The sequence below is a fragment of the Trichoplusia ni genome, chromosome 4, assembly GCF_003590095.1.
Source record: "Trichoplusia ni isolate ovarian cell line Hi5 chromosome 4, tn1, whole genome shotgun sequence".
Taxonomy (NCBI): Eukaryota; Metazoa; Arthropoda; class Insecta; order Lepidoptera; family Noctuidae; genus Trichoplusia; species Trichoplusia ni.
Genome location: NC_039481.1, coordinates 19,276,792 through 19,301,347, shown reverse-complemented (window position 1 = coordinate 19,301,347; position 24,556 = coordinate 19,276,792). Strand labels below are relative to the sequence as shown.

General features: G+C 37.8%; 1 protein-coding gene across 1 annotated transcript in view; it reads right to left on the bottom strand.

Annotated features, from left to right (window-relative positions):
* Positions 1–24,556, bottom strand: part of LOC113493467 (E3 ubiquitin-protein ligase mib1) — a 113,091-nt gene that overhangs the window by 74,753 nt on the left and 13,782 nt on the right. The window contains exon 11 of the mRNA XM_026871464.1: positions 3,421–3,572. Coding sequence (XP_026727265.1) covers positions 3,421–3,572 — 152 coding nt within the window. The remainder of the gene's footprint in view (positions 1–3,420; positions 3,573–24,556) is intronic.

Here is a 24,556-nt window from a genome sequence, read left to right as displayed (position 1 = left end):
CACCACTGAAGCAGTCGGCGGGGCATTACATTTCTCGTTCAGATGGTACGATACCATCGTACTTCGCTCCACTCGCTGCAATTAACGCTACACAATGACCATATAAATCTTCTGTGAATGCTCTGTTCGTTCTATATTCCACGTAGGTGTTTGTCGACGACGTCCAGTTTAAACTCCAATAATGTATTATAAAGCACAGGAAGGAAATCAGAGCTCAATTTATGAGAGCTGACAATTGATGATAGTAAATAGCAATGATTGCGGAGAGTAACCAGGTTCGGGCGTTAGGGATTGAGGGAGCGTAGCATAATCTCACCTATACGTCTCGAGACGTAGAACAAACAAGCCGCGAGCTGAGATTACGCTCCGAATAAATCAATGTTACGACGCGTTAAAATATTTAAGCTCACGATTAATGCTAGGCGCGGGTACACGTCTTATCGAATGAGTAGCGGCGGCGAAACAAACGCAGATGCTCACCCCGGTTATTATCGCCTGGTGCCATCAATTTATTAAACGACTCCGATTTTTTCTTATTATAAAAAGTACGATTTTTCGTTATCAGTACTTTTTCAGCTTAAAAACAATAGAGCTTAAACTCGAATACTTCTTTTTGATAAAGATTTATGGCAGTATTATTTATGTCCATCTATTTTAAGGTGTATCATCGTGAAGTGAAACGGCGACGTTGATAATTATTGACAAGTTATTGACTAACAGTATCTCTGTCTTAAAGGGTCATAAACTATAATTTAACTTTATCGAAGTTGACGAAATCCAGGCTTTGCACACCCCACTCTCTCAGTCTCACTCTTGTTATGTTGTACTATCATTTAAGTGATAAAGAAATGTTACGTTCTTTATTGGATTAAAAAAAAAAAAAAGTTATATGAGCTAATTAATTAATTAGGTATCTTAATTTTACATCACATGAAAAAAAAACTAAAGTCTATTAAATCTGAAGCACTGTAGCGGAGGAGAGCGTTCCTAAATCTAGGAGAACGGGTGCTCCTGATATAACGATATACTGGCGGAAGTAATAAAATAAAACGATTTTACATCTCCAGGGGGAAACGAACGTTTTTGTCGAATGGAAAAGTCGCGAGCGACTTCTCATTCCGCGATAAAATCAGGAACGTTTTACGACAATCTTCTATTCGATTACCTTCCGTTAAACAACAATCTTAAAGAAAAAAGTCGTGCTCGGTGTTTTTGTATGTAAATTACGAAATTAGAGTGGAAACAACAATCATTCTTAGCAAAGAGCCCATTCAAATTTAGCACTTATTGAACGGCAGCGAAAGATAATAGTTATTCTTATCATTTACATAAAGGCATCCCTCTCGGCCTAATAGACTCATTGATTTTCTGAAATCGAAACCGTTCCGTGATTTAAAAGGGAATTCTCGAGGGTCGGCGCGTCGCGACACGTTCTGTTGTTTGTAATATGCGGCACCGGCCGACATACGAAAAAGTGTCCGAAGGCGGCGGCCGAGGTGACTGCGAGCGCTCCGTTCTGTGCCACCGCATAATGAACTGGTCACGTAGCCACATTTCGTATTATTTCCCTGGGACGCGTCACGTGACTTGAATAAATGTGGACGGTCGCACCGCGCGCGCGGGTCTGCGCGCCGCCAGCATCTCCGCGGACCCTCCACAAATAAACCGCTTTACGCACGATTCGGCAGTGGAGATTCATTATTCTAACTCTTACCGATTCATAATACATTACTAAAGTTTTCTTTTCATGGATCAGTTTTATCTGACCGCCCTCACGCGCTCCTGGGTTCTCTGATCTATATTAAAGGATGACCAAGATCGTTTCCAAACTCTAAGAATAATGAAGGATTGTTTTCTTCCGCCGATGGTTTAATTGTACATGTAGTGACTAGTCTTATTTTAAGAATTGTTACGTAAATAAAAAGCAGTTATTTCATTTAACAAAAATACACGGAAGTTAATTTCGATTTGCATTAAATTGTTTCGGATATAAAAGTAATCGAGAAATAACGTTAAAACGTCACTTTTATTACTGAAAGTTTTCAGCTCAGATTTATTGTATTCCGACTGAGGTTTACTCGTTCCATACCCTTCAAATCAATAGTCGAAACAATAGATGATCGATTTTTACGTTTGTGACCGTGCCATTGAGATTTGATGAGCGGGAGCATATTTTTGTTAACTTACGTTTCAGCGTATGTACCTACGCTGTGTACAGCAATATTAAAAAATTTTTACTGTCGTATTTTTTTATAAACTATAACAAAGATAAAAACTCTTGAGTTAAATAATCAGTAGAACAGAATAACGTTACGAATCTGTAGGCATAGTCGTAGCAGCTTGCTACGAAATGGCGTAGGCTAAGCATGTCACAGTTGAAAATATAAACTTACAAAAGCAATTATTAATGTACCGTTTGGCACATTTAGAATATATTTGGTGCTTGTTTATATTTGACAGTTTTTTTTTTACAAAAGAAGGTGAAAAAAAACTCTTTAAGCGTCTGACTATTTCATTGTCTTCATTAAAAACACTGACTTCTGAATTAATGTTATCATTAGTAGATTTTAAACCACAGGTAGTGCAAAACCCCAACATGGATTTGTTTTACCTATTTGGCCTAACCTAGTCAATGACTACTCGTTTTTCTCTAATTCATCGAATGACTGCGAGGGAGAACCCGAGTACCCCTCTCTTTTTAAGGCTTACATTTCCAATTGACAGAGTTTTTTCAATTTTTAATCTAACAGGGTCAGGTGGCATTTATGAAGGACCATCCTCAAGCTCATAGCACCTACTAATTTAAAATAGTGGAGATATAACTAATTTGGGTTATAGTAGTATTATGTATTCTATTTCACTATGCCACGTTTTTTCCAACACATGAGCTTTATTCTTTCTGATAACGCTAATATTTTTAATCACAAAAATAATATAACAACAAAACGTTTACATTTCTAAGACTTATATAAACGTCAGCAGCGATAAAGACATCAAAGCGGGCAACACATCCTCTCGGACCGCGGTATTAGACGTGTAAGCAGTTTATTGTGTGGCAGGCTCGCTCATAACTACCCATTCTCCTAGGGATAATGTCGGACACGCGACGTTATGTTTATTTCAGACAAAGTCGCTATAAACGACTACTGCAGATAACAGTTGGGGTATAAGTGCACGGTCATTTTCTTTGTTTCTGCATAAGATATCTGTAGGCGAAAGTACGCCTGTTATGAATTTTTAAAACCTTTTTGCATAAACAATCAATATCAAAATTCTTCTTTTGACATCGTGTTCGTTAAAGATGTATTTCTTTAAAGATGTTATTTCTTAGATAAAATATATTTTAACGCATAGTTTTATTAAGGTTTTCAACAAATGTTATATGTTTGATATTCCTAGTAAATGAAAGTTTTAAAATACCTTGGGTTTCCTCGAAGAGCGGCGTGGTGTAGCGCGTTGAATCCATTGTTATTCGTAAGAGTCATGTCAGCTCCATGCTCCAGTAATAAAGTTAACATGTCGTCACGTTTCTTCGAAATGGCATCGTGCAGAGGCGTATCTCCTTCTGAATCCTGTAAAAGGAAAACAACATAACATTAATATAGTTCTACACGTGTGGGGTCGACTTGAGTAGTCAACTTTCATCAAAAAATGGATCGGGGTGTAATGTTATCTACAGGTAGAAGTTTCGCCAAGCAAGTGTGTGCCAGCTGCGACGGTATTCGTCTCTTGAATTATGAAGCACAGCCCATCTAGAGTATCGCGACAATTTTCTAAAACATCAAACCGCTCGAATGAATAATTGAGGCGGCGGAGAAGACGTTTAGGGCGTGGATTATGGCGACTTGCATAATTTATAAGCTTCTCAGAGTGGTAGAGGCGAGCAGCAAAAGGCGATACCGAGATCGAGCGCGGTACGTAGCGCTGCTGGGCGCGCGAGCGATATCAGAAAATGGTGTCGAGTTCAGTAATATAGGGCGAACGGCGCAAAAAGCGCGGCTACCGCGTCATTATCATAATCACCGCTGCTGCGTGCCGCTACGGTGCCGCCCAAGCCGTTTTGCTTTGTGAGCGTGCATTAAGAGAGCACAGCGTTGTGCTCTGTCATTCCTGCAATTAATTTGCGAGGGTCCGTAAGATGAGCATTTTAACTTTGATGTTACCCGAAGTGATTTAAAGTACCAGTTTATACATACGTATGATAAGAGAGCCTTAAAAACAACCGTAATTCAAGAACAGTGCAGTTGACACAAAAGTGGAGTTTAGTCGCAAGATTATTTTTTGTGCCCTAATAGCTAGTAATTCACATACCGTACGATAAGATCACAAACCATACTTTTACTTTTTAACAAAATAAATTATAGAATGATTTGATTTCAAGTTACTGCTTTCAATAAAACGTTGGCTCAATTAAGTTCGGTGAAAAACAAACTTGAACAACAATACGAAAATAAATTATTAAGGCAATTTAATTCAGTAAGTAACAAAAGGCAAATATGACGGATGTCTGGGTGTAGTCACAGGTACATTAGAGATGACAAAGCATCCGACACCCATTCAGATGCAGTAATTCAGTGCAAGCTCAACCACAGACACGGGGTAATTCCGCGCAGAATAGCAGCATTAAATATTAATCGTATTGGCATATAGATGGCCATTACGGCCTGTAATTCATGCCATCGTGCTGCGGTGTGTGCATTACATGCAGTGCTAATTATATGATTGTTGACAATTTCGTGTACTAAATTAAACATTACATATCGTGTTTAGTGCGCGCTTAGTAGGCATTACGATGGAGATTTAGACCGAGATACATATGTGTACTTAGTACATACATACATGGTTTAGGTTACATGTGATCAAGCCTCCAGTTGTCACTTGAGCTATGTATTGTGCGACATTGCCACGATTAATGTTCTACAAAATATTGTGTTTGAAACAAAGGCTAAATATTTTTAATAATAACTGAACATTCTTTGATCCGCCTTGTGCTATTTTTTATTATCTTCGTGAAGTAAATCAAACTAAAACTTACTGCCACATAAAAAGAAAGACCTTGTTACGTAAGAATTAATAAAAGTTTTCATATAAGCGTTGATGTAAGGACACCGTGCAAGGTAAACACGCCACACGAATAAGTGGTGAGGCGAAATAAGAAATTTGATTTACGCGGCAATATCCGCAGGTGCACACGAGGTGCAACCTGCTAGCCGCGGAGCGCTGCGATATAAATATCCGTACATATTATAGCTTAGACGGCCTCGCACACAACTCTTGCAATAAACATGTTTTAAATTAAAGGAAAAATATGAAAGCATATCATCAGCTACATAACTAATATTTCCCATTTACATACATGTACAAAAGGATATAAAGGACATATACATGTATAATTAAATTTATTAAGACTGGTCTTACGCAAGTTTCATAACAGATAAGCAAGTCTAAAAATTGTTTTATGAGAGTTAACATATACTTTTTTATAGTACGGAAACCAAACTTAATTTATAATCTACGATTTTCTGTCTAAAAATACCCAAAGCAAATCTATTTACTAAAAGTCTTAGTCAAAACTTAGCGGCGTAAACTAAAGGCTTTCACAATTATTCCAATCAATTATTATGTATAACGACTCTTATAAAAACAAAATATTTATTTTACATTTACAAAGTTCTCATACGCCTATGCATTAATAACCTTAACACAATCAAATAGGTCTCATTCATCGTACCATAGATGTTGCTTCATAAATTTAAAAATTACGATTTAAAAACGACTAGAATTCCGAAATTAGAAAAACACCTTAACTGCAGCTCTAGAGCAATCATATAATAAAACGGAAAGAGACTCGGTGCCAGAACAATAAAAGCAAAACAACAAGGTAATTACTCAAAGATAAGAACAACGCGTCGAGCACGAGAAGTGGCGAGGCGTGCTCGGCGGGAGGCGGCAGATACCGCACAACCTCTTGCTAAGGTTAAAAATTCGTTAGCCTTGATTAAAACGTCTCCTCGCCGCATTACTGTGAACGAACAAAGAGCCGGCTTATCAGACGAATTAATACAGAAGACAGTAAAAATAAGCTTTACCCTAAAACAAACATTAAAAGTAAGCGCCGGAAGTTATTACTTATGACAATTAATATCAAACAACAACTACAAAATGTAACGTTTTATTTAGCCAGCCGTGTTGCCAAGAGAATATAAAATAAATGAACGAGCTTCAGCGTTTCATACACTATGAATATCAATCTTCGTAAGAGCTGTGTTCAGTGGTATTCAGGCAAGACTTCATCATTGACGAGGCAGAAAGAAAACAACTAATTGTTTAATTCCGAGCCATTAAGTCGAGTATTACGGCGGATTATTCACGGGCCATATACCGCAGCATCAGAGCAGGCCGCGCCGAGCCACGCCGCGCTGCGTCCGCCGCGCCACCGCCACCGACACCGATCGCCGCGCGCCGCCTCCGCCCGTTAATGACAACTTTTAACTCCCGACCGCTACACTTCGCATAACCACCCATTTATTTCTAACCACCGCTTGTATACGATAAATTACACACAAAAGAAGACTGTTGTCTGGACACGAAAGGTTGGCTCTATTTTCTACGAAATATTTATGTGACAAGCTTGGCTGCAACGTCTATTACGGTAGGAACAAAAGTGAATATACACGTAATTATTTATTATGTAGTTAAGGCTCTAAATGTTCAACAAGGTATTCGAGATTCTTATCATGGGAAATATATATTTCATACTAACACATATTTCATAGGTACCATCCGACATGAAAAACCTCTATAATTTCTAAACAAAAAAGAAAGCGGATCAGGAACTACACTCATTCAGTGAATGGATGGCCATAAGGTGCACGAGTATGTGTAACTTTTACAATAGTCATAACAGCGACAAGGCGAACTTATGGCAAGGTTCATAAATCCTGCAGTCCATTAGTGTTCCGATATCTCAACCACGCAGTTCTTTGTTATTCAACTGGACCGCAGCCGCGGTGAGCGGCGTGCTCTACATATCGGAAAACGCTAATGTTCTTTGTGAGACTTTACGTTGAACAGTGCCCTGCGCAACCTCCACGCTTTACACTAGTAACATGACCCTCCACTCTGTTTATTTAAAATTTCCTTGTACACACAGTCCTGTCGTCCCTAGCGGAAAATGTTATTTCGTAAATTATCATATTCTTCTAATTAAGCTCTACACTTCGGTTGCGTTGTTATTATGGAGCTGAAATTAAATAAAATGTTTAGGAAACTTTAATTGCTAATTTATTAAAAAGTATGTAGTAATATCTCTAAATCACCAACAATAATGAATATCTAAAATGGTTTTATTTGTGCTGACTTCCTAAGGATATGAAAAGAATTTAGATTCACGATTTTAGTAATAGCTTGCCAACTATCAATAACAGCCTCGTGAATATTGGAGGAGGAAAGTATTTATTAGGTGAATATTGGCTCGATGCGAGTGTGCGACATTACGGTGCGAGTAGTTTTTCCAACCTATCGTTGCGGCTATCGCACAGGTGTCGGTTATATGAAAAAATCTAAGTTGGGATCAAAAATCCGAACTGGGCATGTTATTTCACCGAAGATTTCACTATCATCGAAAGCAATCCCAGCATTTAGAAGGTCGTCAAAAAATATTAGGATATGCACGGTTTTTTTTTAAGTAGTACAAGTTAACTGGACAGTTACTAAGCAGAAATGGTTAATAACAAGAATCTATAATATTGACACGTTCCTTTTGAACTATACCGATCTATTATTATAATATGTTAAGCCTAAAAATGGGCAGGTAATAAATATAAAATGTGAGTGCCGAAGAAAGAAACCATAAAATTCCAGGTGACGTCGGCCCTTCCATAAATTTATCGACAGCTCGTGGTAACAGGCAATAAGGAAAATATTTATGAAGTAGAACAGCGCCGGGCGCGATTTTCATTAGCTAATTATTAGCCTACGGTTCCAGCTCTTTCAACGAGAGCTCTTTTTTGTAGCTTGTTCTGTTTCTTTAGCAGTTAATATTTTAATTGAAAACCGCGCATTAATATATTCTCAAAGTTTCAGTAGATAAAATGAATGTAGGCTTTAGACTACATACCATCCCGTTTTACAGAGCTATCTGCAGCCTAATTGGTACGTTTAATTGAACGCCTGTTTCAGTCATTAACGTACAGGACAACAGTTTATTGGCAGAAGCTCGACGTCCAAACACATAGATCGGGACGCACGTCGGGCTACGTACCGCTTATCGCAATGTTACTATCTACTGCCGTAGCATTTTGTAATACGTAGCTTCTCGTAGCGCGAACAATGAACGTTAGATTACGCTTCGATTGCATATCGGATAATTTTTTGTTTTTCATTTAGCAAGCATGTGTGTTTAACATAATATTATCGTTGAACCAATATGACTAAGATCACTGCCTCTTTTAGATATAGATAAATTCTTATTATAAAGCTCTGTTTAGTAATCATGGAATCGGACACTATTTTTGGATGTCTGACATTGTGTAAAAATATTTAAGGAAATATTATTCTTTCTGAATGTGACACGACCAATAAATCGCATAATGGTGTCGTAAAATTTCGGTGGTATTATCTTGGGAAAACCCGGCTATTTTACATTCACCTGCGAGGTTTCCCTCCACGTCCAATTTATGTTAGTGGGCACAAAACGAACGCTGACAAATGTGGAAATAAAATGAACATACGTTTTATCTCTTCGCTCACGGAGTCGGTTTTCGAGCTCGTGGTGGTGTAGGGTGAGCCCGGGCGGCGGGGCGAGGGGCGCAGTGCGAGGGGCGCGGACGCGAGACGTGGACGGTTACCCGCGCTGATCTGGGAGCGCCGGGTTTCATAAGAATTCACGTACAGATAAGATGGATATCCGACAAAAGATCAACAGACATACATTAAATATGTACTAACATAGCGGTAGTACACAAAAAAGTGACAGATCTTTACTTATTGTATTTTCTCGTTGTAAAAACATCACATTAAATGTCAAAAGCAAAATAAAAAATGTCGTAACACGAAACATAATTTTTAGGCAGCTCAGAAATCAAATAAAGAGTGCGTGAATTAGGACGGCGATTTTTTTGAGAATGTTTTCCGATTGTCTGTATTTGTAAAATGTTAAATATTTTTATGTTTAAATTGTAGGTACCGTTTGTTAATTGTGACGTTGGAATACGATTTCGATCCAATTCGGGCTTCGCGTTATTTTCTCTACTTTTATTTTAAAAATAACTTTCTTATCTCTCCTAAAAACATGCTATTCATCAACTAAACTGTTTTACGACAGTTTTTTAAGATTAGCATCTCACATTTAATATTTAAAATCCTAAAAGCATACCTGGATATCTCAACCACTCGCGTAGTTCCTACTTAGATACGGTACGACGACGGACGAAACTAAGTGGAACTTTTCCCTGGTTGGTATATAAAAAGAATTCTTAAAAGATACTTCACATCGCAACTGAAACAAGCTTTGAACTTAAATTTTAGGTACATCTCAAAAGATAGACTAAAACATACATATACTAGTTGATTGTAGTATAATGTATATATATATGCATTATAACTCGTATAACACAATAATAGTATCGATTCTCGTCTCAGCCGACAAAGTAAAACAATCAGCTTTGACGATATGTAACTTGATGTGAGATAATAAATTAAGTTACTATTTTATTCGCCACGCGGGACGACATACAAAGCTCTTAATTTGGAGGAGGGTGGAAAGATAACGAGTAGCAACGAGCGGCATTTAATACGTACAGGTGTACGGGGAAGTAACCTCACAGCGATGGAACCCGCGCCGTAGATAAATACGTCGCCCCCCTCACCACGCTTCGACGTACACTTCTGATAACCGCGCATATCGTAAAACTTTATTTACCGCCTCCACTCCAATTTGTCTTTGCGAAAGTTCCCAACTCAGATATGACGATAACTTTCAGTTGTTACGTATAGAGAAACGTCCAATACGCAATGCTTTGACAGTGAGACAAGTTACATATTTTTCTTGGATTTCTATTTACGCAGTAGTAAAAGAAGATAAGAGGGTATGGATATGTTATATTATTTAACTTCCATAAGTATACTTGTAGATATTTAAAATAATAGAACCTAAATTAAATCATTTTTGAATGCAAAGCTTTCGTTTTTTATCTGGTTTAATTTACTGTAATAACACAAAAGTGCTTTCGCGCCCGGTGAGCTATTTCCCATAGTCCCAGAGTAATTACACGGCGCCGCTCACAAAAGCCGCGAGGCCGAAGAGGCGCGCTTCGCCGAGATGCAAAATGCCTAATGCATTACCAATATTCTAGTTTTAATTTGTGGAGAAAATATTCTGAAATAGCGATAAGAGTTTCCAATACACGAACTTAGACTACATTTACTAAACAAGTACCTACAAAGGTTTAATACGCCTCCGTATATCACAATTTATCCAATCAATACCTCCTTGCTTTCTTGTTATATCTTGTGTTTTTGTTTCTCATTATATTGGAGTTAAGTCATGTTTGTTTCATCATTTAGTATTTTGTTCAGAAATAAATTTCCCTTTATCGGAGTAATAAACGGTAGATGATAGCTTAAGTAACTTAAATTGAACGAAGAACAGTTAGAGATGGCGCAGCTATAATGACTGTAGACTGAAGTGTGCTAGCATATGAAAAGGTTATGTTATGGCAGGGGACACAATTCATAAGCAATAGCGGGAGCAGTACCACATTGCACACAGTTGCACATGATGAAACATAAGAATTTGGCCTCCTTTAATTTTAGCCCTGATTTGACAAGGTCAAATAAAAATTGTTGTTTAAGTATATACATAACATTGTATAACAAATTGAAGTGTTATTGATATTTTTGCTAACGTCTTAGCAGCACGAGTACGTTCGTAGCGTGCACCTTACACCACTGCTGTCCTAATGAAGCCGTAACGAAGCGAGCAATGGGAAAACCAACACCGGCGCACACCGGCACAGCTGTTGTTATTGTCATGATCAGTATAAGAGGGCATTCCCGCTATCTCACAAAATTACTTGAGATTCAAATCTCCTTTTATCTGATTTACTTTTGATATTAGATTAGGAGTTGTAAAATATTTCCCTTTGTGTGCGTATTCTTACGCAATGATTAAAAAAGTTCAAATATCTTCTTAACATTATTCATACTTATACCTTTTCATTCAAAAACTTTACCTTTATTTCATAAGCTTTTACAAACCAAAAGTATGGAAAGGAACAATTGCGACACAACTGGGATTAAGTCAAAAGCAGATTCAGATCACGGCGTTATGTTAACCAGCGCACGAGTTCGATATTCGGCTGATGGCCCCCGTGCTGCCCGCCTGTGCCGCCGCACTCCGTACTTATAATCTAATATTCGCAATTTACGAGGATCGCAGAAGGGTTCCGCTGGGAACCATAGCTACTGTCATCGCGCACGTACCTGCCGCTTGCACTTATCCCGCCGTTATCTATATATTTGGAGAACTTTATGTGTTTTTATAGGGCTTATGTAAACATTGATCATAACGCTTTCACGAAATACTTTTAAAGACTGTGTTTTAACAATTAATCTTTTTTTAAATTTATTTAAAGTAACATCCGTATCTTTATCTTATAACTTTCGCAAGTATACTATGTATGAGTGGGATAACACATTAAAACTCTTACGATCGTATAGATGATCCACAGTAAGGTATTTTTACGAGAAGCTTTCCTTACCAGATATGTAAGTCCGATAGCAAGTGTCTGAGCAAAATAACACAAATAAAAGATGAATAGTGTAAGGGGAAGAGAACTATTACTAGGTGTTCTAGCAGCCATTGTATGTGACGCCGGGATCCGATACTAAAGCTCCGCACAAAGTATTCTCCGGATCTCGTCACACTTAGGTAAATCTCCAATATCCGTCGCTATCGGGTTCAGAAGAGACACATGCATAAACATAGTTCGATGTAACGTACATGAATAACATACATTTGAATATCATTGTTTTTTGAAACTTGTGCGAAATATAAACACGTATTAAGAATTCATGGAATTATTTTCTAGACATGAATTTCAGGTAGCCTATTACAATATTGTTATTTAGATGAGAAGTTTCATACTACATAGTAAAGGAAATTAGAATTATACTCAAGGTTTCATTTATGCATGAGATACACACGAAACTATTCAAGTATCGTTAGCAGAACGTTATTCTAAACAATCCACACGTCCAAAACCGCAAGTCTTAATTTTAATTTCAGCAAATCTATGTATTAATAGTCGATTAAACTAAAAATACGCGTGTAACGTGAATTACAAATATGTAGTTCTAGACTAATTGCACAAGTAGGTATGCTGCAATATTAATAAATAGAAGTTAAGTACAGAACTACTAAAAGATCTCGGTAATCTGCTAGTCTTGCACCCTAGCAAAACTACTGCCTCAAAAAACAAATCCACAATACAAACAAATTTAAAATGACTTTACAGCATGCACAAACAACACGAGATAACAAGGGGACGTTCATGTTGAAATTCAAAATAGCCTAAAGTAAATGTAAATACAAAGGCGTAGTACAATAAGAGGTCGGCGGCGACATATTTACTCAAATTTGAATCCGGGACGTGAGGAGTCAGTCTATTACGTGACCGTTAATAGCATTCGGGCGGGGACCGGGCAGAGTCTGCTAGCGGACTAGTTCCTCGGCCCGAATCGTTACTCAGAGCCCGGGGCGGGGAAAGATCTATAAATTACTGAAACGACAACTCGTTCCGCGCCAGATAAAGCTACGCCGCAAAACAATGCTCCGGACGAATGCTTTAGTCGTTAGCAAGGAGAATCGTACATCTTTATGAACTGTTTACTCGTCGGATTTTGAATTGTCTCTTGTAATTGTCGTTACTGTTCTTTTGTCCGGAAATTCAGCAGCACAGCCGGAATAAACGCCTGGCCATTATTTATTTACAGCTTTAAACTCTACTTTTGCAGTGAGTCCGTAGAGGATAAATACTTTTCTGTAACTCACGACGACTATCCCCAATTTTGTTTCAGAATTCACGTTCAAAGGCGAACGTTTCTGAACTTCCAATAATTTAATAAAGAAAGTTTAGGAAGCGTGCGTGGCTGGCACGCTCGCCGCAAAAAGCCGAAAACTTTGATTCAATTAAAACAGAAAGTTGGAGGAAGAAGTTAGGAGCGCGGCCGAAAGTGTTCGGTTCGGCATCGTGCAAGGCAGCGGGCGTAGTGCGTCCAGCGCTCCCGGCTGCATGCCACCGCGCTGCTGTCGGCGCACTACTACCACTAAATCAAAACTTAAACTGAGTTCCGCCGGTTACTGCAGCGTTTATATATATTATACGAATTTGTGTTAAACTATTTCTACACAACACTGCATTGTGAATTGGTTATTTTGTCATCCGTTCTTTCCAAATTAATGTCAATGAAATTTATCACTGGTCACATAAGTACTTTGAGTAAAAGAAAGGTGTCAGGTCCGGTGGGACACTGCCGCAAAGCCTGTGAAAGTCGCTGGTAGGGAATAAGGGGTGACGAGCATTGTTATGCAAATTGAGGTCGTTATTTCGCTACGAGTGAGGAAAGAGCGCGACAGCGGCCGCCCTGCCTGCACCCCGCGAGCGCCCCGCCCGCGCACCGCAACACGGAAGACGCTTTGCATAATTGGTAATACAAGTACCTACATACATACAATCACGAACAAATGTATGACTAAGTTTAGCATCATTCGTATTAAGTCACACAAAAAACTTTTTGTGCTCAAAAAAATCCGACATGACAATTCTCTAACTTAATGACACTGTATTACACAGTAAATGGATTCACGATTTTTCGCAATTAGGTAGCCTGTTAAGACCTATTGATTACTTAGAAAAATAGAATCGCAGTTAGCATACCACGTAAGTTTCCTTTTATTCGTATAATAGTACCTTACTTAAAGTAAGTTAAACTCAATTATTAAACAAAATGTTAACTGATAAATAACAAAATTGAATTTGATTGAAATAAATATTCAGCGATTTAAAAAAACATGATTCATGTAAAAAACTTCAGCGCCCCAAAATGTTTAGCAACTCAAGTCTGCTTATTACAATTGAAGGTTAAGTGTAAACCATTCGTAATGTAATTTTAGATTTAGGGGAATCCGCCGAGTAAGTTCTGTATGCGACAAGTTTTGTTTTAATGCCGTAACGGTCCAAACTTTATCCGTAAAGTAGTCGCCGCCACCTCATGCTAACGCTATAATAAAGCGGGTTCTCATAAAGACTTAATCTGAGCTAAACGCCGTAGGAGACCGTTTTTCATGGCGTAATCGACAGAATTTTTCTGCCTTTCGCTAAAATTACGAAAGTTGTGGCCATCATATTCATATTTTCGGCCGAATTATCCAATATAATAAGTTTCAAAAGAGTAAGAGACGACTTTTAAAAGGAAAAGTTCTGCGAAAGCACGTAATGGCTCATCCCGCTCACGATTCCTACGCCCGAGGCGGAACAGGCGGACCGGCAGCGTCAAATAAGTTTCTAATTGCTTATATTACCAAGTTATATTCGCTCTTGGAAGTAATTAAGTCACGAAGTTAAAACCACATTCACGTATTTTCACAGAACTTAACAGATTTTACTTTTCTCGAACTACACAGCCAAAGAATATTTTCTAGCAGTCATGAATTAAAGCTTTTGCAGTGCGAACGTGGAAACGAAAGCACTTTGATATAACTCAGCGGCAAAGGTTGGGTACCTCGCAAACCCATTGAAGCAAAGCGGTGAAATGCATCCGCGTGGAAAAGTCATGAAAAATACCCTCTCCTTTTTACGGTGTAAGCCTCTCGAAGAGGTGACAAAACGTTCGCTCGCGGGTCTGGCTGCGCTGTAATAAAAGTGTCGTACATGTGGCATGCGACCGCCGCACCTCGCGCTACCTGCATACCGCTACTGATGTTATTCACACAATAATACCACAACTATTGCTCTTCCATATGTAACTACTCTTTTATATTACTTTTTTTTTAATCACTTATAAGAACGACTCAGCTTCTGTGAAAATTTGTTTGATGTACGTGACCATATTATCCAACATATTAATGGCTATTTTAAGGTCAAGATACAATTAATTAATATAAAGCATACGAAAAATATAAAAAAACCTCCTTCTTCAAGTCGCTTCAGTAAACCAAGCTAAGACCGAAACACACAAACAAACCTAAAACGTTCTGTATAAAATTCGCGTCTAAAACGAGTTGTATAAAATAATGTAATGTTAGAGTGGGCAGACGCTTAAATTCAGGAGATATGAAGGAAATGTGTATGCTATTCTTGCTTTCAAGTTGGCAATAACGCGGTGGATATGGAGCGTGCTTGTGGCGTTACCGTGGCAGTAAATTAAGTACGGGCACGGCGAGGGACGCGGCTCACAGCCAGCTATCTTACACGAGGATCGTACACTATCTAACACCGCAACCAACCAGGAAACCTTTTAATGTTGCAAGTGCACTTATATCAGTTTCCAGTTTGCACATTATATACCGGCTATGTGTTTACTACGTCTACTGCGGTTACTTTGTTGTTTATTCGTGTAAGCTTTAGGTACGCTTCTTTATTAATTGATTGTTTAGAAAATACAATGTTTAGATTAAATGAATATATTACACAGACTAAACTAAACTGATGAGATTTTTTAGGAAACGAAAAGCTTTTGTACCGAAAAAAGATTTTTGGAGAGACTATAAAGAAGGAGAAACGTAAATTTGGAGTATCGGACTGTTAGTGTTTACGAGCTAAGCTCCTAAAATAAACAAACCGACTATAAAGTACTAAGGGTAAGTCTTGGAATTCTTGTAAACATTTCCTTGTTTTTAACAATAAACAACATGGCCAATAAACGGCAGGGAACACGTAGTGTTTTATAATATTTAAGATATTGATAAGTTAACAATAAACGATATTTATAACCAAATATTGCAATGGTAACAGTTCACAAAATTACAATTTTGAATACAAACTACAAGCCGGAGTAACAACTGTATCTAACAATGTAAGCCTTAACGCTCGCTTTGTGCTACATATACTAAGGTGAGTAAAAACTACAAGTTGTAAAGGGTTGTAATGGACACAATAGGGTGTGAGTTTGCGGCGAGGGGGCTGTGGCGGCCGGCATCAGCTCTCACTGTGAATTGCTACGAGGCAAAGTTACGTGCGCCCAAAAACTCTTAGCCACACATGTGGAAATGAGGTCAGACTTCGTCAATACCGCGGAACAAATGAACGATATGCCTATTGAGTTTCAATGAAATAAAGTTACGACTAACATTAGGGACATATTTTCGATGCTGATTTTTTTCAATTGAATAAATTATCACAAGAATCTTCATAGAAATAACCGACGGTTATAAGAAATGAAAATCTAAATTGTATCTTAAAAGCAGACGGTTTCAGTAATGCATTTTCAGTTACAGTTTATATTTTAGCAGTCATAACCAGCTTCCGCTACGAGTAGCTGTCCACATACAAGATTCGGTTATTCCGACCGTCTGTAGCGGTGCAGTGCGTCTGACATGTTCGGTGAACACACAACTGTACACATTTTTTGCTCTCCTGATAACACCTAGGGCGCCGTACCTTACACGGCTAAACTGTTGTGGCAACATAATTTTAGCAACTGTGCCGTACTGTTTATCTACTGAGGGAGCCAAAATAAATAAATGCTCCTAATATTTCTTTTGGTTCCCTCACTGTGTGGATAGGGCGGGATGTGGTCGTTGCGGTTTTGTTGTCAAATACAAATCTTTTAGAGGTGAGAATTATCCGTAGCGGCAATTACATTATTCAAAACTGAGTTAATGTAATTAACTAATTAATTAGCTACATTCTTGTTTTCATTTAGACATCACCAAACGTCCTAATTTATGTATGAATTACTGATTATATAATGTTCTACTGTGTTGTTTCTTTTTATTTTATTGTTTATAATAATATTTGTTTTGTTTTCAGAACAATGAAAAGTACATTTCACTGCCCAAAAACAACGCTTCACGTTCACATTCAAATAAAATAATATAACAAAGAACATCAAAAGTTTTCAAATTATAAAACAGATATCTGTTAACGTAGTACGGCAAATACAAAAGTGTTAATGTAATCGTAAAACGACATATAACGAAGGGCAGGATACGGGGGCAGAAACAAATTAAAACATTAACAATAGGTAATCCCCACGTGGCTAACGAGCTGGTAGCGTCATTATCACACGCCTGAAACTGGATTATTTTATTGTTATTATCGCAGTGCGTCCATTCATTGCTACATAAATATAAGGCTGTATTATTATCGGGAAAATAATATGACCGTTCTTCTGTATTCTGCATCGCACTATTTCATAGGAAGTTGTTTTTTCTTGCCAATCGATAGTTTCTCCACTCTCTATTGTTTATATGTTTCCTTATTTTTATTTTGATACGTAAACTAATCAAACAAAAAAAGGGAAATATAAGTTCAGGGAAAATGTGTATCCATAAAAACAGTGAGTTAGGAGACGGCGCTAATGAGAGAGCATAAAGCGTGACGTCGTAAAGCCAGCGCATTAAGCGCCGCCGCCAGAAGCTGTCCGTAATCTATTCGTAGCTATTTTAATTAGCATCGTAGTAATAATAAAACGGGGGTAAAGTTTTTGTGGCATCTATAGCGTGGTGTTTCCCGAGGCGTGGTGTCGGCCCCGCCTGGCCGCCGCCGCCGCGCCGCCTGTGTACACCAGCCTCCGAAATCTCTTAGGTGCGGCATACTTAAAACAACTTCTCGTTTACTAAACTTGTAAAGTTCTACTCGCTAAAACTCTAATGGAAATTATAAATACTCTAAGTCCTCTCACGTAAATGGCGAAGGTGGAGGTGTCTGTTAATACTGTGACGACACAATACACTTTATAAATAAATAATAAATACATTTTGACCTAGAGATATGAAAAAAAATAAGCCTTAAGTTAAAAGTATTATTATTTACTCTTATAAATATCGGATTCTGTAGCAAATTATTATTATTTTAGGTATTAACTTAGTATATAAAATACAGTATTTATTTCCACAGCGAATCCAATCGTCTCAATATTTTGTTAACTTTTTACTCTGGCAACCCGTGTTCACGTAGAACGGAAGCGATTTACGATCCACGTTAGCAGTCGATTCAAGCGTTGAACAGAAATAAAATTACTCCCTAATACTAAGTACCGGTAATGTTGAATCTTTAAAAGTACTTAGCGGAATAAAAAGAACGGAGTCAACGTTTCTCGTTAAAAATGTTTTTCATACATAAAGTAACAAACCTTCAGTTACAAGCGCGTAATATTCTCGTAGACCCAACTATTACAATAAACAAGTTATACATATATTCTATTATGTTGGAGGGTAAAAGGTGACACAAAAAATATATAACTCAACCTATATGATACTCTACAGAATATATTTGAATATGAATATGCCTATTTTCTATTCTATTCGGCAAGAGTACCGGGTTAATGCTTCAGTCGGGTTTACACAACTGTCCACGCCGCATTCATTAAGAATACTACGAATGACACTGGGAAGGTTTACTTACGTATAACATTACATTATTTTTCATGAACAAGATATTTGGGTTCTTTTGTTTCTTTTATTTTGATGGTTTTTTGTTTAGAAGGTTTCGTAGAAGATTACACAGCGTTTGTAAAAGATCAAATTTCGTATGAACATTGTGAACATTGCAGCTACCATGGTTTGTATCGCCACGATTTAGTAAATAACGAAATAATATATAAGATAGATATTCACCTTTACCTAACATATTCATCGGCGTGCCGCACATAAGTTTATTTGAAAGCTTTGAAACTGAAACGGATATAAAGCAAGAAATAACTACGATACGTACGGTTAAAGTTATTTCATGCCTCTATAACCATACTGGGTATAATATGGAGCCATCAGGTGACTTAATTTGGCTGCAGTAGAAGATACGCCAGTTTAATGTCAAATATAAAATGCGGATGCCAATGACGAAATACTCTTGGTCACATTTTTGCTGACAAGCATCTGAAAAGCTGGCTCAAACCCAAGATAGGTTTGGACAATTCTTAAGAAGCAAACTTTCATATAAAACAGGCTTTCCCTTATTTATAGTAACATAAAACTTATAGGAACTTATGGCTAAGGTACTTATAGGTATTGAACAATGCAACAGTAGTATCAAACGAGGAAAAGGCCAGTATGTGTACCTATCTGGAATTATGAACCTAATATTTTATTTGAACATCTTTCTAATAGCCCCGTGAGAACCACGCATGTAGTAAAATATTCCGGTTACGTTATCTATACTGACCAACAATAAAAATATACCAAAAACAATTTACGTCTCATTTACGTAATTTAATATACTCAAGAATCTCACAATACCTTCATTTTCATGGAAATACACAGCATGTCATACGGACATGGTACATTTTCTCACGAATGTTTCCATAAGTACAATGAATCCTATTAATTTAATGTGAACGCCAGTTGGTACAGCAAAAACGCTGTCTACAAAGACGTGTACACAAGTTTGTAGACTGTAGTGAAGCTAGATAGCGAGGGAACAGCCGCGTGCCTTACAGAGGTTGGACATTAAAGTGGAGCGTATCTCTGTAAACTAAATCTAGCCGGGCACGAAGCACGATAGCTCCACAATCGCTATCCTACTACCTCTTGTTTCACGCACCGGCTGTGACGCCGGCGCTAGAATAATACCCCTCTCTTGGCACATTTTGCGGTATAACTATCTAGTAGCTTTATATCCAATTTTCTGGAGTACTTTTATAGTTGTATTTGAGTTTAGAACCAATTAAGTTTTTGTTTTGGTTGTTTAATAAAACAGATTTTTTTTTACTGCGTTATCATTTCAGCACAGTGTTATTTACCATTGAAAAATGTGGTCAAGTGCGAGACAGATTCGCATCACTCAGGGTTCCGAACAAATAGAAAAAAAGGATCAAATTTGCAAACATAATTATTCACCCATCACATTTATGACCGAATTGACTGTTGTTTTAGCTCAATCCTCACTTTTGAGCTATCACGGTTGTTGAGATACAGCATGCTATAGGACTAGCGGCGGACTCCGATTTTACCCTTTATGTATGGAACCTTAAGAAGTAACTATTGCCAAAATAGCTAAGCCTTCTTAGATAAATTAGCAATATATCCAGATATTTAATAACCGCGTCTTCGAACGAAACCTTATATGAAACAAGCTTGAGATAAAATGACAAAAAACCACTCCATTAGATTGAGCAAAAGAAATGTGTTTGGCCTTAATGGATTTTAAGTTAATTTATGAAATAGAAAAGCTAGGTTGGAGCACAAGATGTGAGATAGTGTCGTGCATAGGAGGGGCGAAGCTCACGAGCACAGGAGAGTCCCCCGGGACGGCATTACATTTCGCTATAAATTTTATCCGCAGCCCGGTCGGAACACAATTCTGCTAGCGATTCTTTCATACAAAAAGCCTTTTGTTTTCACTGTCTCTGATAGGTGTTTCCGATCAGAGGGACAGCCTGTAACGCTTGATATTAAAAAAGTTTTTCTATAAGGACTTCGTCTAAGAAGCGAGCGAGGATTCCATTGCAATTAAACGCAACCGTAAAGTAAAATTCCAGATTTCAAAGAATACCGATGTTTTTCTTTGTATAGAGGTTTCTTTCTAACAATTATTTGAGTAGAAATTAATTGAAACAAGTATCTCATATTAACGTAAAGAAAATAGTAATAAAATATCAGCAGTCGTGTGATCTATGCTTATTTCATATACTAAGATTGATAGAGATGATTGCTATTTAATAACTTTTTTCATTTAACTCGGATGTACTTTGTGCTAGCGCTAAAAGTAATCATATTTTATACACAAACGTGATATCGATATTTTATTTATTGTGGCAATACCAAATATTTGTGTTTAGTTTACAAGTAGCAATCGATTTAGAGTAAGTATCCAATATAAATGGAGACGGAGAAACATTTGTCCAGCAAAATGCCGTACGCCAGGTCAGGTGGTGCACGTTGAAAGCGTTCATAAATTTACACGAGACGAGCTTGTGTTGGGCGCAGGTGGTGTCATATACGGGCTTTGCGAGAAAGCCTATATCCACAACTAAGAAACGTTACGTTAATAATGAATTAGGTGTACACTGCTACCATATCCTGCCGCTGTAATTTAATCACAACGGGATGGGTAAACTGATCGTATGATAGGAAACAATACAACGGTGAAAATTTCTTAGGAGAAAAATTGCTACCATTGCGAATATAACATGATCAAAGTTCGTTGAAGCAACGTGTGTGCGGGTACGGATAGAGACGGCTAACGAAGTAAACAATCGACACAGACAATTCGCGTCCGACGAGCGGGCTAACAGAGCGACTCCAAGACAAAGGGCTGATGAATTTGATTATTTTGTTTCATTGTTTGTACTCTCAATGAAATCTAAACAAACATGCATCTTTATTTTACCAATAGACGCTGTCGGCAAGTTATGATTTTGAAAAGAAAACCATTATTCTTCTAAATTGTCTCTAATATCATCATAAATCTTAATACCGTAACCTGAATCCATTGACAATTCAGAATTCAGTTACAGCAGTTAATGTTAGTAGTGGTAGCAATAAACCATTAGATGGCATCAATTTCACCCATCGGGTTACGTAGGCAGTCTGCAATCGCCTGGGTATAAATTATTTGGACGATGCGAGGTGTAACCGTAGACTATTCGGCATTCCATGCGTACGCTTGCAGCTGCGAGCATGGTTTGCCGCCTGCGAGCTCTCCCTAACCGACATCGCCGACACACAGCACTGAGTGGCACGTCGCCGCGTCGCCTGCATTCCACTCCACTGCCTCGACACAACACTTCCCGCCCAGTTTTATGTGAATACACCGGTTTTATTGACAATACGAAAAAAACCGAAATTCTACAGATTGTTTGGGAATTTTTTACAGATGTTCACTTAGACCTAATTAATTTTTAAATATTTTATACTAAATTATAGATACGAAATAAGGTTTTGCGGTGCTGAGTATTGATGACGCAATAATTAGGTACTTAAAATATTATAACTTTAGTCTTGACCTTAACCTATAAAAAAGTACCTTTTAGGTTTCCGGAAAATGCGTATCAATGCGTGTCATTAAATTTGATTGATTTATTTCCAAACGTTTTAGGAATACTTTCAATGTAAGACATTTTCTTATGAAATAACAAGTATTACCATGTTTCTGAAAGGTAGAAAATCAGATATTTTTAATGTTAAAATTTACTATGACAGTAATATACGTAAACTTAGTAGAGAGAGAAAGTTGGATGATTTATTACTTTAGCTCGCAAATTCCAAGATTCTCTTTAAAGCAGAAGAAAGGAAGCACGAATGCGACGTGTTATTTACGACCAGTGATTCCGGCGCAACTAGGATTGTGCAGGAAATCCACCTGCAGCTTGCCGTCGCTAGCGACGCATTCTCGCCAGATAATTTTTAGTATTTGCCCAACTCGTTTATTGTGCTGTAATGCTGCAAATTTTGTTAGTTCGCAAGCAATTTTGGTAAATGATGATAGGCACATCAATGATACGTTTAACAATGGGGTTAACTCGGTGCAGTTACAGGAACATAAAACGTTACTTAGCGAGCCACAAATCCTCGTAACGCTAAGCCGAGATAAAATACTAAGCTCGCGGCACAACGAGGCCGCGCTCAAATTTTTCACCTGGGGCTGCGCACACCGGTGCGCCGCCGCCAGAGAATGTGTGCCACACGAGATATAACTCACACATGAATTATGACGCTCTATAATGAAACTCAGGCTAACTTACCAGAACCACTATAACACCTCGGCTGTATTAAACTTTATTCGCGTCGTATTTTTCGTGCAATATAAAACTCTAAAATCTTAAGACTTTGCACACAATCGCAATTTATGGTTGCGATGAAACATTACGTATGAACACATTACATGTTTGCCAATTCGCTGATTCAAAAGGGGTTTTCGGCTGTTCAAACGGAGTTGTGGACGCGGACGAAGCTCGGCATCCGAGATCAGCAAACAGAGAAGAGTAATAAAGCCATTAATTCCGCTTTACGTGCAAATAACATAAATCAGACTGTAGCGCCTCGCGCCGCAAGACCGCTCCGAGCAGCACGCAGAGAAGCCGTGGGTAAATTAAGCGCCTGTCATACGTCCTATTGCAGACGAGGCGGCACACCAGCGCTACAAATTAAACCAATCGGCTTTAAGTATTATACCGAGTGTTTATCTGAGAGACAGAATTTTTACAGAACGAAAAGCCTTAAAATATGTTTTTAAGATTACCGGATCTGTACCCTTCGTACCTCTTGGTAACTAACCTTGCATAACTCAATAGACGTGACTCTCCTCATAAATGAAAAGATGACTCCATATAAAACATGTGCCCCAAAACTGTACTAAATACCTAGTCAAGTCTAGCTTTGTACACTGGTTGTGAGGCCAACAAAATATGGATATCAGACATAACGGCAAGTTCTAAAAAACCTTGAAATATTTTGACGGGATTGTAATAGGTTTTTTTTATCTGCCAATGCAATATTAGTTGTAGTCTCTTCAATTTGGTTAGATTGTCATCTAGAAAATCGATCTGTACGAAAAAATACATGAATGATCTATTTAATTATTTCCAAACGGGGAAAAAATCTTAACTAAGCTTTATATGTACATAGCTGTACTTTTTAAAACAAAACGTTTTTATACGACAACGTAGTCATACTTATGTCGAAATGAAGTGTTTTCAAACAAAATAAAGTGTTTTAATGCAGTCAAAGGAATGAAATGCATTCCATGGAGTAATAACAACGACAATATTATTGGTAATAGCTTTGCTACGTCGCCGTCGGGCAGACTCGTTCTAAGGATTAACGAAAATTAGATTTCAATAAGACGCTTGAGTCGAGGCATGGAACAAACCTAAGTCGAAGCCGGGTAATACGCAGACGGTCACGCTCCACCTTTTAATGCAATGTCAGCAGCCCAAGCGCTGCGAGCGCAGCCCGAGTTCTGCGCCTCTCACTACATACACATTAAATAAACACTTAATCCTACGCTAAGCTGATACATGTTTAAATTATAGCCACAGTACGCTGTATTTACTGAAACAATTTTCAAACTGTTAAGCCTGTTTTACCCGATTAAATAACGTTCTAATATTCGTATACAAACCTATACAAAACATAGGAGGTAGAAGTTAATACATAGAAGTAGCATAATATAAATAAACAACAGCTTTGGGGTCGCAATTTAATTTAGCCTCTCGAGTCCGAAACGACCGAAATAAATTGGAACAATATACACATAGGTATGTATTTCAACTTTAGTTAACATCTTTGGGTAGGTGTACCTTAGTTAGAATGCAAAATTATTTTAGGGCGCACGAAATTTCAACACAACTAGGAACAATACCTACAAATAAATGTTTGCTACAAACAGTGACC